Source organism: Rhamphochromis longiceps, linkage group LG23, assembly GCF_057381845.1.
Source record: "Rhamphochromis longiceps isolate RC_006_pf linkage group LG23, R_longiceps_female_GT1.1, whole genome shotgun sequence".
Lineage (NCBI taxonomy): Eukaryota > Metazoa > Chordata > Actinopteri > Cichliformes > Cichlidae > Rhamphochromis > Rhamphochromis longiceps.
In genome coordinates, this window is record NC_140578.1 from 33,641,329 (window position 1) to 33,656,320 (window position 14,992).

At 43.2% G+C, this 14,992-nt stretch overlaps 1 protein-coding gene across 1 annotated transcript in view; it reads right to left on the reverse strand.

Annotated features, from left to right (window-relative positions):
- Positions 1-14,992, reverse strand: part of LOC146642424 (ATP-binding cassette sub-family C member 4-like) — a 53,834-nt gene that overhangs the window by 27,250 nt on the left and 11,592 nt on the right. Inside the window, exons 4-14 of the mRNA XM_085397166.1 lie at positions 14,609-14,833; positions 14,409-14,498; positions 11,850-12,013; positions 10,013-10,138; positions 8,968-9,217; positions 8,748-8,855; positions 8,544-8,633; positions 3,494-3,685; positions 2,827-2,921; positions 2,508-2,594; positions 1,684-1,780 (exon numbers count right to left, since the gene is read on the reverse strand). Of these exons, the coding sequence (XP_085253292.1) occupies positions 1,684-1,780; positions 2,508-2,594; positions 2,827-2,921; positions 3,494-3,685; positions 8,544-8,633; positions 8,748-8,855; positions 8,968-9,217; positions 10,013-10,138; positions 11,850-12,013; positions 14,409-14,498; positions 14,609-14,833 (1,524 nt within the window). The remainder of the gene's footprint in view (positions 1-1,683; positions 1,781-2,507; positions 2,595-2,826; positions 2,922-3,493; positions 3,686-8,543; positions 8,634-8,747; positions 8,856-8,967; positions 9,218-10,012; positions 10,139-11,849; positions 12,014-14,408; positions 14,499-14,608; positions 14,834-14,992) is intronic.

The following is a 14,992-nucleotide window of genomic DNA, read 5'->3' on the forward strand; positions in this document are numbered from 1 at the left end:
CATCGCATGTCCACATAGGGTTTTGAGACCCAGGTAGTTTCACACAGATCCACAAATCTAAGCTGTGTTCAAGTCCCAGCAGAAAACTGGGACATCTGTGCTTCCACTGTCCACTGTTCCATTGCCAAGGTTTGTCTGACTTGATGTCAGCTGAGAGCAGAAATGTCCAGGATTAGCAATTAAGCTAACAATAATGTTGCTGTTTTCAGAGAATAGTAAGATTAACATCAAAGTTTTATTTCACATTAAATGGATTAGCATATACCCACTTCAGAGGATGGTCCACAGTCCTGTACAACCATGGTGTTGTGAGTGAAAATTAAAGTGATGTTATGTGTATGCACAGAAAGATTTTTGAAAGAGAAGATGATCAGATTTCTTAAATTGAACTTAAAAAGTTGTGCATAAGTGATCACAATGCATTTAGGTGTGGATGCACAGATTTGTAAAATACTTTTACCTGTGGTCAAAATGCTTCGTATTTGTTTCGATTTTAGAAATGGTTGAAATGTCACCATTTATACATATATACATATATAGGATTATGACTAACACTGACACAAGCGACAGCATTAATAAAACCACAGACAGATGAGTAGCAGTTATGTCCTTACAGTGTAAGACAGCTCTTCTGAGAAACCTTGGATCCTGACATTCGTGGTCCTATATACACATATCACCATCTAAACAACAGGTTCTCAACAAGTGCAAATACATCTAATGGACAAGAGCTCCCCAGTTTACAGCTAAACCAGCCCCAAACATTCTTTTAAAAAGCCAAAGCCCCAGCAGGCAACCCACAGGACCGATAATGTCCAGGTGCATGAAACCACTAAACTGTCATGATTCTGGGTCTTCTGGCCCAATGTTTTGAGTATGTTTATGTTTAAGTTTATTAGGTTCTCTAAGTTCAATTCTATTGTGCATAGGTTGCCGTTACAGTTCACTGTTTATTAGATTCCCCTTGCGTCTTCACCCCTGTTTTTAAGTCTCCCTCACCCCTCATGTGTTTCATATCTGCGTTTCTTATGTTGTCAAGCTTGTGTTGTCACGTCTGTGTCTCGTTATGTTTCCCATTTTATTTTGAAGAGGTCTGGTGTCCCATGTTCTTCGTGTTTAGTTTTGCTCTTCCCCTGTGACATGTTAATTTGTGTCAGCTGTGTCCCTATGTGTTTCCACTTCCCCTGATCACCTCCAGTGGGTGGTCGTCTGCTATGTTCATGTCATGTTTCCAGGTTTTTCTAGGAATCCATGCCAGGTCTAAATGTTCAAGGTTTGTGAGGTCATGTTTTAATCTTAGTTCACCCAGTTTAGGTTATTGTTTACTTTCGTCTTTGCCTTTTGTTTTGTACCATTTTGCCAGCCTTAATAAACAGCTCATTTTTGTTATGCTCAAGTTTTGTCTCTTTGCATGTCTGCACTTCCACGTCCTCACTCCTCACAGTCGGCTGTCCGTCGGCAGCCATACTGTGACATAAACAGCCCAGGTTCATTACTGAATGGGTGAGAACCTTTTTTGTGGTTTTAATGTCGCAGCTGATCAGGTTATTGTCACCATGTCAGGCCAAGTCTGACCGACTAGGCAGGATTCTGCTGTGGGAATGCTTTATTTATTGCAATGGCATGGTTAAGAAGCAGGAGGCAGGCTTCCTTCAAGCAATTTTCTTTTGCAGGAGTACAAACCTCCTTCAGGACCAGGATCTGGTCAACTTCCCTCAGATGTTGCAGCTGATGTGTGACCAGGATACGACACTTGTTCTTCAGCAAGCCACAGATACACCTGATCATAAGCACAGACAGGTGTACACATTTCATAAATAAGAAGTGGAACTTTTCTCCTTTTAAAAATCTCATATAGGTCCATACTGCACGACACAACGCAGCTGTGTAATGCGAGCTCAGTCCTCAAGATCCAGATTCATTGTTTGCGTTTGTTTAAAGTGATTACAATATTGGAACTATGACACATTTATAGCTGACTTGTGTAAAATTTGAGTAAGAGAACATTTAAAAGGTCAAACAGGATGTGTGGCAGAAAATATATTTCTACAGGGGGAAAAAAGCAAAAAGTCTGTGGCTGTGATAGAGCAGAAAAGGATCTGTGTGCATTACCTCAGCAGTATGTACTTAAAGAAATCTTTATGGCTTTTTCTCCTTATCTCTGTGTCAACTGAGAGGCTTTAAAAGGACTGGTAACAGTTAAATAATGCTTATTTGGAACTGCCAATCATGCAGTGCAACTAAAATAAAAATCATGGCTTGATGTGAGCATAATAATCCCACTTCTAAGTTTATCAGTGATAGTATTGTTGGGTCTTTACTTTACAGTATAAAGTGCCATGAAATGACCGGTGTTGAATTGAAAACTCAAATCTAACCTTACAATTAATAATTCCCTTCGTTTCTATAAAACAGAGATATGTAGCATGTAGAATATACTATACTTCATGTGTATGAATACATATGGGTATCTCTTTGGGACACAGATAATTGTGAGCAGTCATTACTTGTCGAAAAGATGTTTTCCAACTTCTGCATCCACAGCACTTAAAGGGTCATCCAGGAGGTAGATGTCTGCATCCTCATACACAGCCCTGTAAAAAAAAAGGGCTTTGATTATGGCATGTGAAGTAGAACAACTATAGCAACAGTAGTGTGCATACCTGGAGGTTTAAAAAAATTGCCCGAACATATAGGTTATTGCTGCCTCTATTTTAGGCTGCCTAATAACTCAGAGAAGGAATTCAAATCTGTTGAGGATTATACTAAAAATGGATTTCTCTCCTGTGCATAACAATGACATAACTGCTGTGACTGTTGTCGTACCTCGCCAGGTTTACACGAGCTTTCTGTCCACCACTGAGTGTGGCTCCTCTGTCTCCAATCAGTGTTAGGTCTCCATCTGGGAACATCTCCAGGTCCTGCACAAAATGTACGTGTAACAAAAATAAATGTGAATGCCAAAAATAGGGGAACATTTTAGTCATTTGATAAATATTGGCAGTTTGGTTTTGTTCTTCAGAATATTAGCAAAATAGGCTATCCTGTACTATAAGCACAGATAGAGATTCCAGGACAAGTATTAATGATCGAAACGCAGACTAGGCATTAAAAACATAAGAGGAAAGGAAAAACCTGAGAATAACTAACAAAGAAACTATGAATACAAAACATAAAATCAGAATGAAAACACAACCCAAGCAAACATAATATTCAACAGAAAATTACAACATAGGTTACAACAAGGTCATACAGAAAATATCAAACTGAAGACTGAGATTCCAAAGCTGAAAAACGCTGGGTACAAAACCCAGAATCATGACTAGAAGAAGCCTGAGTTGTGGACATGCATCTGCTTCTCTGTAAAGTCCGGGTCCATGAAATCCACAGTAGTAGTTCAGGCTTTAGAAGCTTTTCAGTCATAGTTTTTCAAGTAGTATTTCTACATTGTCATGAACACAATATTCCGTTTTGATAGAACACATTAGCTCACCTTCTTCAGAGCACAGGCTCTAAGGACCTGCTCATATTTCTTTGGGTTAAGTTCTCTCCCAAAAAGGATGTTGCTGCGAATGGTTCCAGGGAACACCCACGGTTGCTGGGATGCGTAGGTTAGCTGACCTTTGACCTTCAGTGTGCCTGTATCACGAGGAAGCTCTCCCAGGATTGCACTTAGCAGGGATGACTGAGGAAAACATGGATGTCATGCATGTAAGCTGGGTAAATTGCATTTTTTTTTTTTTTTTTGTCAGTGACAAATACTGCAATGGTTTAGCACTTTGTTTCCAAGTTGCTATGGTGCAATGGCCCAGACAAATTCTGGACCTCAACACAACTCAAACACCTTGGCAGAACCATAAAAGAGCTGTGTATAAACATATGCCTCTAAACCTGAATAAACTGAATAATGACTGATAAAGTCATACAGATCAGATTTAGCTGATCTTTAGCTACTTTTGCTAAATGTGAATGTACAAGGTACTGAATCATGGGCCACATATTTCATAGGACTCTATGCAGTAACAGAAAAAAACAAAACAGAAAAAAAAGGAAAAAACCTCCACTCTTTTACAAATGAAATCAAGCACACTGTTAAAAGAAAGAATTAAAGGATCTTTTTTAAATAAAGTCGAGTCAGTTAAACTTTTTTTTTTTCGTGTCCCGTTTGGATCTTTAGCCATCAGAATTGTTGTTTTAAGGCCAAGAAAGATGCCAAGCGGATTTATTTTACCAAGTGGATCATCATGGCCTTGCCATATTGGTCCATATGAATTTATTTTATTTTCGGTTGCTATAAACGGGACAGACATGACTGGGGGATAGGACAGGGAGAAAGAATGAAAGAAAGAGAGGGAGAGAAAGAAAACCAAAGGGGAGAAGAGACGGTGAGAAGGGGGGAAGAAAGAAAGAAAAACAAACAAAACACCTGGATCACCTGTATGAAGAAAAAAAAAACAGAAGAGAAAGCAAACAAAAAAAGAGCAACATAATAAAAACAGCACCATCACAATAAACTAGCTAGCTGTAGATAACAGTAGATACTAAATATTAAATGATATTGTGCAGCACGCAAGATAGACAGCACACAATGTGCTTTGAGGCAGCAGCCAAGAAAGGTGTAGTCCGTGTCTGTGAATACCCGTGTGTACACCTGTGTGCATACCTGTGTGGATCAGCATGCTTGTATTCCAAAGGTTTCTCCGTGTAACGATCTGCTAGGGAGTGTGGGGAGCCATAGCCCCGTCCACCAGGGTATGAAGCAGGTATGGAGGAGATCCAGGCCCCAGATATCCAGAGGCCCCAGAGTACAAGGACCCGAGGAGAACCACCAAAAGGGGGGGAACCGTGCCACCCTCCTGGGAAGAGCTGAGTAGAGCCCCAAACGAGAGGTCATCCAGCAGCTACGGAGCAGAGGCCAGAGGGGGTTGCAGTGGCGTGCCCGCGGGCTCTGCCGGCAGCCAGCTGTGCCAGAGAGGACCGAGCTTCAGGCCCAGAGGCCAGAGGCCTGAGGCCATCCCACCCCCCGGAAGGGGCCCAGCCGGGCCACAGGCGCCAGGTCCCACCAATTGGCCACCAGGAGTGAGCCGGTACATACATGAGTGCCCAGCCCCAGACGACAAGGACCACCAACACACCAAGGTCTGAGGGCATCAGCCACCGGCAGGGAGTGTGGTGAGGGGAGATAGGCCTCCGTACTTTAGAGGGCCTGAGATCTACCCAGAGAGGTTGAGTCTAAGACCCAACCTGACATATAGACACAGACGAACAGGCGCACGCGGACACAAATACTCGGCACTTACCTAACGTGCAGACAGACACAAATAGACACTGCACAGACAGTCGCACTCCCCAAACATACTCCATATCCCAGGTCCAGGTACCCCCGCCCTCAGAGGGGCAAGCCACACCTAGACCCAGGAGATGTAACCCTTCTCTCTGGGGTGGAGGCAAGCGGACCACCTCCTTATCTGCAGTAGCAGGGAGGCCCCGCATCCCAGACCCCAGTCTGACGGCCAGCACCTCCTCCCAGCCCCCCAGCCCTGACGGCCAACAGAACCGGGGTGAGTGAAGACCTCAAACCTCCCTACGCCCGCTCATATGTAGTGTTGCTGTGTGCTGTTCTAAAGTGCATTTAAAACTCAGGAGAGCATGGTACTAGCTTCCTCTCAGAGAGCAGCACGGCTCCTCCCGAAAACCCTTAGTGTCTAAATACATTTAAAATTGAGGGTAGGGCATCAGCGCCCGAGGTGGGTTGGAATACACCAACCATCCTCTGGATGCTGTAAAACGTGCCCACCCCCAAGGCCCTATATGTATGTGTTATGTGAGAGTGTGAGTAATGTGGATGTCTAGGTTGCAGAATAAAATTGAGGCACAGGCGGCCAGAAGGGGACAGAGAGGGAGTGCCTCCCCTGCACCCTGGTGACATACCTGCACCCCAAGCCCTGCGTGTGTGGGTGGGTGTGGTAGAGCGGGAATAGGGAGGCAGCTGAGGATGGGGAGGGAAGAAAGGGAGGGGCAAGTGGCCCCTCCCTGGGGCCAGCTCCCCCGCTGACCCCAGTAGGCACCCCCACACTCTGGAACCCACCAGGGCAAGGGGGCCCAGGCCCATCCGGACCGGGGCCCGCAGCAGCAGCACCGCCCAGCCCCACAGAGTCTGGGGCAGCCCTCCTGACTCCACCCCAGAGAAAACTGCACCCACCCCATCATCCAATCATCTCCCAAACTACACAAGACAATAGATACCCAGGTTGAGTTCATTCTCCCCCCCCCCCCCCCACCTGCAGAGTGAGCTCCTGTAGTGAGGAGACCACCTGCAAAGATATAACAACCTCCCCACCAGTTAAAGAGCCCCCTAGTTGGGCCGATGCACCAGAGGTCCCCTGCACTGGGGCCGAGCCCCCCTGCACCCACCCGCCCACTGCTCCGGCGACACAACAGCCAGGACCCAAGCCCCCAAGGCCCGGCCAGCACCCCAGACCGGGGGGCGGAGCACCCCCAGACCCCCAAGCCTCCACGCCCGTCCCGGACCCTCCCAGGGGCAGCCAGGCTACCAGGCCAGTAACCAACGTCCGCCAGCACAGACCCTCTCCCATCTCCGCTGTACGCAGCCACAAGGAAAACACCATCCAAGAGCCCCAGAGCTCCTAACCAGGTCATGGTCACATCCCCCAGGTTAGGCCCTCCAGGGAAACATCCCTAGGGACTCCCCAGACACCCTAAGGCCGTCCCTACCCCCATATCAACTACAATAGCGAAGGCAGGACCAAACCATGACCCCCCACCCCCACTAGGTGATGAAGCCGATCAAAGGAGCCCAAAGGGATTGATCAAATGTGATGGCAGAGGTTGTATCAAGACTAATGTGATCTATTAGATGGTTTTTATATTGGTTAGAATTAAGATTATTTTTATTTTTCCAGTTAATGAGGACCATTTTCTTGGCAATGCATAGGGCCATAAAAACAACGTGGGCTGTGTTTATTTCTGCAGTGACCTCATCCAAGTTGCCCAGCAAGCATATTAAAGGGGAGGCTGGAATGTTACATTTCAGACACTTTGATAAGTCTACACATATCTCACGCCAAAATTTCTGAACTGGTGGACAGAACCAAAGAGCGTGGATGTAATTGTCCATTGTATTTGCTGTGCAGTGTGAGCAGTTGTTGGAAGGCGTATAGCCCATCTTGAACATCCTATGACCAGTATAGTGCACTCTGTGTAATATTTTGTATTGTATTAATTGCAAACTGGGATTTCTGATCCATTGAAAGGTTTTTAAGGATATCTGAGACCAAAGGTTTGGGTCTAAGTTGATTGATAAATCTGGTTCCCATTTTGCAATAGGAAGGGATATTGATTCATCTATTTTAGAAAGTGTTCTGTATATTTTAGACAATGATTTGGGGGGGTTTAGACTAAAAAATTGTACCACAGTTGGTGGTGTTTGTAATTCAGCTTCACTGGGATTAAATTTCTTTTTTACTATGGATTTAATTTGTTGATATTCCAAAATTCGTTTCTTGTTGATCCCATATTGTGTAACTAGTCTGTCAACTAGTCAGTTAAACTTTTGGGATATTGATGTGATCAGTCAAATAGCAGAGGGGGTTGTTAGTCGATACCTGGACCCTACAGAGATTGCACAGGTAGTCCATCTCCCACATGGTAAAACGGTAAATGAAATTCCAGGAGACAAGAAAATGTTCTAGGAGACCTGGACAAGGCTGTTGAAGGCCCTTAACCCATCATCAGGACTGGGATCTGCTCCGTTTTACAAAAGGAAACTGGATGATCACTGCCAAAACCCTATAAAAATGACAATGATGGCGCCAGAGAGCCCAGTGCCCTCTGGTAAGCCCTGTGCTCACCACCCAGCACCATGGAACCCAACTAACCTTTGCCATAGAATACCAGAATTGGTAGGTCCTCCACTTGCGCCCTGTGCTTTTCAAAGATGAAAGCAAGCTTAACCCATGCACATGTGACAGAACTGAAAGGGTCTGGAGAAGTCGTGGAAAAACGTATGTTGTGTAACATCATTCAGCATGACTGGGTTGGTGGTGAGTCACTGGCATATTGATAGAGGGATGCACAAACCTCTACAGGCTAGGCAACGGCACCCTGACTTTCAATAGATATTGTAATAAAGTCCTTGAACTTTATCAGACCATATGCTTGTGGGTCCTGGATTCTTCCTGGTGCACAGCAATGTCCAACCTCATGTGGTGAGAGTATGCAGGCAGTTCTTGAAGGATGAAGGAACTAATACCACTGACTGGCCCCCACACTCACCTGACCTAAATCAATAGAACACCTGTGGGACATTATGTTTCAGTTCATCCAATGTTGCCAGGTTGCACCACCTAACATATTACTCAGTGCACATCAGTAATGATGATTTTTTTCCCCATTGAGATCTGATATGTTATTAAAGTGGTTATTTTTTGAGCAGCGTATAAGAATCCGGTAATAAACCGTTAGGTTAAAGACTCCTATAATCTTAGGGTGGATGCTAAAATAGATTACACAAGTTTACTGACCTTTCCGGCCCCCACTGGTCCGATTACAGTCAGAAGTTGATGTGACTTTGCTGTGATGGAAACATTCTGAAGAGATGGTGCATCCAAACTCTAAACAAAGACAAAAATGGCAGTAAGTACTACATCAAACTATAAAGTTTGCAGGAACAGTCATTGTTCTACAACAATATGTTACACCGCTACGAAATATATTACACTATTTACCTTATCCCAGTAGCAGGTCAGTTTCTCGATCTCAATAGAGTTTCCCCCCTTTTCCGCCAAAGGCAACATAATGTTTTTTCTCTCAATCTCTTCCAGTAGGAGAAAATTCTGGGAAAATGATAAACATGGTTTTACACCAGCTTTGGAAATTGTTTGACTATCTTGGACATGACTACTGGATTGCCAACTTTTCCTACAGTTTATGACAGAAATTAATTACCTTAATCCTGCGAATGCTCACTACAGTCTCTGACAACTTCTCAATGGCCAGAGGAAAGAACAGGGTCAGGGTGACCTTAATTGTACCATACAGGGACATGGTGACAAACACCTGGCTGGCAGTCATGGTGTTCCCCAAAAGAGTGTAGACCGTGAAGGTAACAAAGATTATGAGCTTGCTGCTGGCAAAGAAGGAAGCCATGTTGAGTCCTCGTAGGTAGGAGCTCTTTAATATCCGACTGATTTCTTTCCTACAAACATAAGAGAACATATGTAGATGGATTACATAGTTGAAGCAAAGTTTTAAGTTTAAATTTGGCAGGATGTTGAGCAACATCGGTTTCACTTTGATATGTCTATGACAGTAATTATATATTTAATTTTTAAGTTATGAAGGAAAAAGGAAAGAAAAGTCAGAGTGTAGCTTTTTGTGAATTCCCATGTTCTCCCTGTGCCTGCATAAGTTCTGTCTAAGTACTCTTGGTTATCCAATACAGCAGGATCCAAACCTCCCACTGAGTTTAGGGATCACTCTTGATATGAGTTTCAGCAGGAGGACAACAGTACCAATTAAGAACACCCCAGAAAAAAAAGTAGTAATATAAACTTTTTCACAAATTGAAGAAAAGACAAGCAAACATAAAATGTAAACATGTTGCAAAAGGAGGATTTATGTAAGAGTTGTAGCATTTGCACCTATGTGAAAAACGTGGAAATCCTAAGTGATTTTCAGAAAAGTTAACCTCTGACCTTGGGGTTAAGGTCAGCGGGATTTGAACTTATCTGAGATTTCTAGTAGGTGCATCATTGGTCTGAATTTGAAAATCCTATGTCGCCTCATTCTGGAGTTCATTCACAAACTTGGTATTGTCGTCCTCCCTGTGTTTTGACGACAATACCCCGTGAGCCTGTCAGAGCTGAGGGCTAAATCAGTTGATGATGGAGAGGGGTACCAAAAAAGGATAATATATGCAGTAGTATTCTGCTGGTTCAGAAAATGATTCGTGTCAAAACATTACCAGTTTGTCTGTGATTCTCATCCTTACTTTCTAACTTCAGTCACCAGGGCTGAAAACCGTTTCTCCCAGACATACATCTTGATTATCCTTATGCCAGACACCACTTCATTCATGATACGGATTCTGCTGTCAGTAAGGACTGCTGTTTTGCTCCTGCCAAAAAACAACAACAAAAAACTCCACAACATGTCATTGAGGCCGCTAGTTTTCCTAATGATACATTATAAATAACATATTAGTGCATGAGAAAATAGACACAGTCATTGAACATTGTTAAACAGGCCCTGTCATGGTCCTGGGTTTGGACTCGGGTTTCAGAGTTTGGAACTTGTTTTAAAATGTTTTTAGATTCATAGGGAACATTTAGTTCTTAGTTCGAATCTTTTTAGTTCAAGTTTCTATTTCTGTTGGTTGGGTTGTTCTTCATCGTTTGATTTTCTTTGATTCATTCTTGTTGGCTCTTGTTCCCTTATTTCCTCTCCTTGTTTTTAGTTTGTCATATTGAGTGTTTCGGTTATTCATTCCCTGTTTTATTTTGGTTGTCATTTGTTTCTTGGGTCTTGTATTTAGTTTTACTTTCTTTTGTAATCATCTGATTAGTTTCAGCTGTGTCTTGTTTCCCTGGTGTTTCCTGTCTGATTTCTACATTAGCTCCGGTCTTGTAAAATATTTGCATGGCTTCAGTATCAGCTTTAACATTCCCTAGTTATCTAGGTGGACATAAAATACACTAAAGTTAAAAATGGGAGTCCTACAGAGGAGTTTATGTGTGGGTTTGTATGCATCAAATGTGTCTAATGCCAAAGCAACAAGGTTTAGGATTTCTATGACTGCAGTAAAATTCCCTCCATCCATCACTTACTCATCTGACCCAAAGAAAAAAATTAACATAGGACAATCCTTAAGACTACGATGAAGGTCATTACTGATACAGACTGATTATACAGAACCTTAAACACACTTCGATCAGGTAATAGAGCTCATACTCTTTAGAGAGATCATATAAATCTACATTCTTCATGAAATGCAACAACTCAAAAAAAAGTAGTTTTTGTCACAGTGGTGTGATGATCAGCTGTGCACTTAGCATGCTGAGGTTAAAAACTCAAAATGGATACAGCACAAAAGGCTAAAAGCCAAAAAAAAAAAAAAGTTACACAGAGAGTATTTTGGGAAATTTGTTGAGAGTTGAGATGTCAGTGGAGGACTTTTTTTGACTGTGCCAATCTTTCTATAATTGAAACCGAGTTGGGAAGAACTCTGCAGAAGTTCGGTAAAATAATGTGCCCACAGTAAGAAAACAAGAGAAACAGAAGGTTTTCTGTGTATTAACAAACACTTCCTGCTTTATAATTACAGGAGAGTCTGGGCAATGAGCTACCAGAACATTTTGTGTAATTTCAAACATTTCTTACAATTGAATTTGTGCGAACATGTCTTTCATTTACTACAGCAACATTTCTTTAGAAAAGAAAAATCACAGCGCCACTCGTCCAGCCTGCTTAAGATCAAAGTAAGTTGTATGTGGCCCTCAAGGTAAAATGAGTTTGACCTCCTTGGTTTACGAAGTACCAGAGGAGGGCAGCAATGCACCTTTGTGTCTAAAATCCAAGAAGTAGTCTGGCAGTCTGCCTGTTTAACCACCTTTGTATGTCTCAGTTCGGGTTTTGGAATTTCCTGGATTAGTCTTTTTTGTGTGTGGATATTTTGGAGCTTGTGAACATCGGGCTTCTACTTTAATAAAAAGGTGTGTTTTACATTTGCCCAATTTGCCTATGAGTCCTGCAGTCGGGTCTTGTTTCTTGCTGGACGTTGAGAGGTCTATAGATTGAAAGATCCATGTACTTCTCCAGTTATCCTTTACCTGAAGATGCCGAAGAGTTTTCCAAACCAGGTCTGTATCGGCATCATAACTGCAATTGTTGCCACACCTGCCAGGCACGAGGGGCCGATCTCATACCAAAGGAAAACGATGATCACCATTGCTTGCAGAGGTCCCGCCCACAAGTAGTGCAGTGTGAGTGTAATCTGTAGAGGTCATTATAAATGACATTTTGAAAAGTGTGTGACATTTGGAAGTGGCGGTCACAACTTGGATAAAACTGTCAGTCACCATAAGGAGCTTGTAATGTAAGCAAACATAGATGCCCAAGATTTGGAGAAATGTGCTAATGGTCAACAAATTTTAGGAATACTCAATAAAGTGTTGGGTAACTACATGCCGATAGAACAGCTTTAAGATGCTTGTGATTCTCGTGTGACTGCAATCACCCTCACATGTTAATCAGTCGTGTCAGGCTTTAAGCTATCCCAAAAATGATTCCTTTGTGGCATTAACAAAATAGCCGCAGAGACTTGCTTTTAATGCCTGACTGCAGTTAACCAGGGTGGATGAGCATGTTTCATTTGTGGAAGTACAGATGTTTTATTCAGATGCCTGCCTAATATTTTTGAAAACAACTTCCTGTGAATTAGACAAAAGTAAACTTAATTGTCCTACCCATACAAAAATTGCCTATATACATCCTTATGACATAGCTAGCTATCAGTTGAAGGTTTGCTCTCAGTCAATCTCATTGATTAGAAGTTATTGTGAGGTCTTGTATTAGCTCAAAATCAGTCATCTTGTGATGCCACCGTCTGAACAGGGACTCGCCAGACCTTATGCTCTATAGATGGTGTGCTGTAATCCTGGAAGTGGACAGAAATGTTTCGTCATACAATAAATGTGATCTCTCTGGACAACTTTGTATTGATTTGCTTTATATTGACACTTCCAGACCTCTTCCCTGCCCTATATACACTCAACAAAAATATAAACGCAACACCTTTGTTACTGCTCCCATTCCCCATGGGATGGACGTAGAGACCTAAAATTCATTCCAGATACACAATATAACCATCCCTCCCAAACAGTGGTCACAAATCAGTCCAAATGTGTGGTAGTGGGCACATCTGCTATATTGAGATAATCCATCCCACCTCACAGGTGTGCCACATCAGGATGCTGATCTGACATCATGAGTAGTGCACAGGTGTACCTCAGACTGCCCACAACAAAAGGCCACCCTGGAATGTGCAGTTTTGTCTCACAGCAAAATGCCACAGATGCCACAAGCAATGAGGGAGCGTGCAATTGGCATGCTGACAGCAGGAATGTCAACCAGATCTGTCGCCCGTGCATTGAATGTTCATTTCTCAACCATAAGCCGTCTCCACAGGCGTTTCAGAGAATATGGCAGAACATCCAACCGGCCTCACAACCGCAGACCTCGTGTAACCACACCAGCCCAGGACCTCCACATCCAGCAGGTTCACCTCCAAGATCGTCTGAGACCAGCCACCCAGACAGCTGCTGGAACAATTGGTTTGCACAACCAAACAATTTCTGCACAAACTGTCAGAAACCGTCTCAGGGACGCTTGACTGCATGCCCGTCGTCCTCATCGGGGTCTTGACCTGACTCCAGCTCGTCGCCGTAACAGACTTGTGTGGGCAAATGCTCACATTCGATGGCGTCTGGCACGTTGGAGAGGTGTGCGCTTCACGGATGAATCATGGTTCACATTGTTCAGGGCAGATGGCAGCTGAGAATGTCCCAGTTCTTGCATGGCCAGCATACTCACCAGACATGTCGCCCATTGAGCATGTTCGGGATGTGCTTGACCGGCGTATACGACAGCGTGTACCAGTTCCCACGAATATCCAACAACCTCGCACAGCCATTGAAGTGGAGTGGCCCAACATTTCACAGGCCACAATTGACAATCTGATAGACTCCATGCGACGATGTGTTGCACTGCATGAGGCAAATGGTGGTCACACCAGATACTGACCGGTTCTGGGTCCCCAGACCCCCAATAGCGCAAAAAACTGCACATTCCAGGGTGGCCTTTTGTTATGGACAGTCTGAGGTACACCTGTGCACTACTCATGATGTCAGATCAGCATCCTGATGTGGCACACCTGTGAGGTGGGATGGATTATCTCAATATAGCAGATGTGCCCACTACCACACATTTGGACTGATTTGTGACCACTGTTTGGGAGGGATGGTTATATTGTGTATCTGGAATGAATTTTAGGTCTCTACGTCCATCCCATGGGGAATGGGAGCAGTAACAAAGGTGTTGCGTTTATATTTTTGTTGAGTGTATAACATCAAGCAGAGGGTCAAGAGTTCAGATTTTTCATCTTTATCATTCTCCTGTGGCAAGTTAGTGTAGTAACTTTTAAATAATATCTAAAAAAAAACCCTGTATTTACCACAAATACCCATCTACTCAAATACCTAATGAAAAAAGGTTTCAAAGGGTACATCCAGGTTAACCCTCTGTCCTTCTGTTGTCTCGGTTACAATTCTCCAAATGTAGTTTCGAGTTGGTTCTTGACCCTTACAAATTTAGGTCATCTGTTGCCTTACCTCATCAAAATGATTAACATCATTTGAAAGTAGGTTCACTATTTGACCGGTGGTTGTTCGTCCGATGGATTCAGTGCTGAGACCAAGAGCCTGATGAGAACATTTTTACTTAACAGCTTGAAAAATTTACAAAATTATTCTGAGAGTTGTGAGCTCAAAAATTTGCATCTCTTGTGCAAATTTTCTGAATCTTCACTGACCTTCCTGTAGATCATGTGACACATAGCCACTCTAATCCTCATGCCTGTTCTTTGGACATGATAGTAGTAGAGATGTTGGAGGATAGTCAGTCCAAACGTGGAGATGGACATCGCAGCAGCGTAAACATACGCCATGCAAAGACTCCTCTGATCATCTGGGTGATAATTCTCAAAGAAAAGGATTATTTTTCCCAGAAGAAGTGGCTGGATCACTTTGATTGCCTCCTTTACGACAAAGACAATAAATACATAATGGAATATGCAAACAAGCTTCACTCTATCCATTACTAGTACTGGATGTGGTAAATTGGTTCAAATATCTGCTAGTAATACCATAATACAGTAAAACTACTGTATTCCTTTTTATTTTAGCTCATCTGAAAT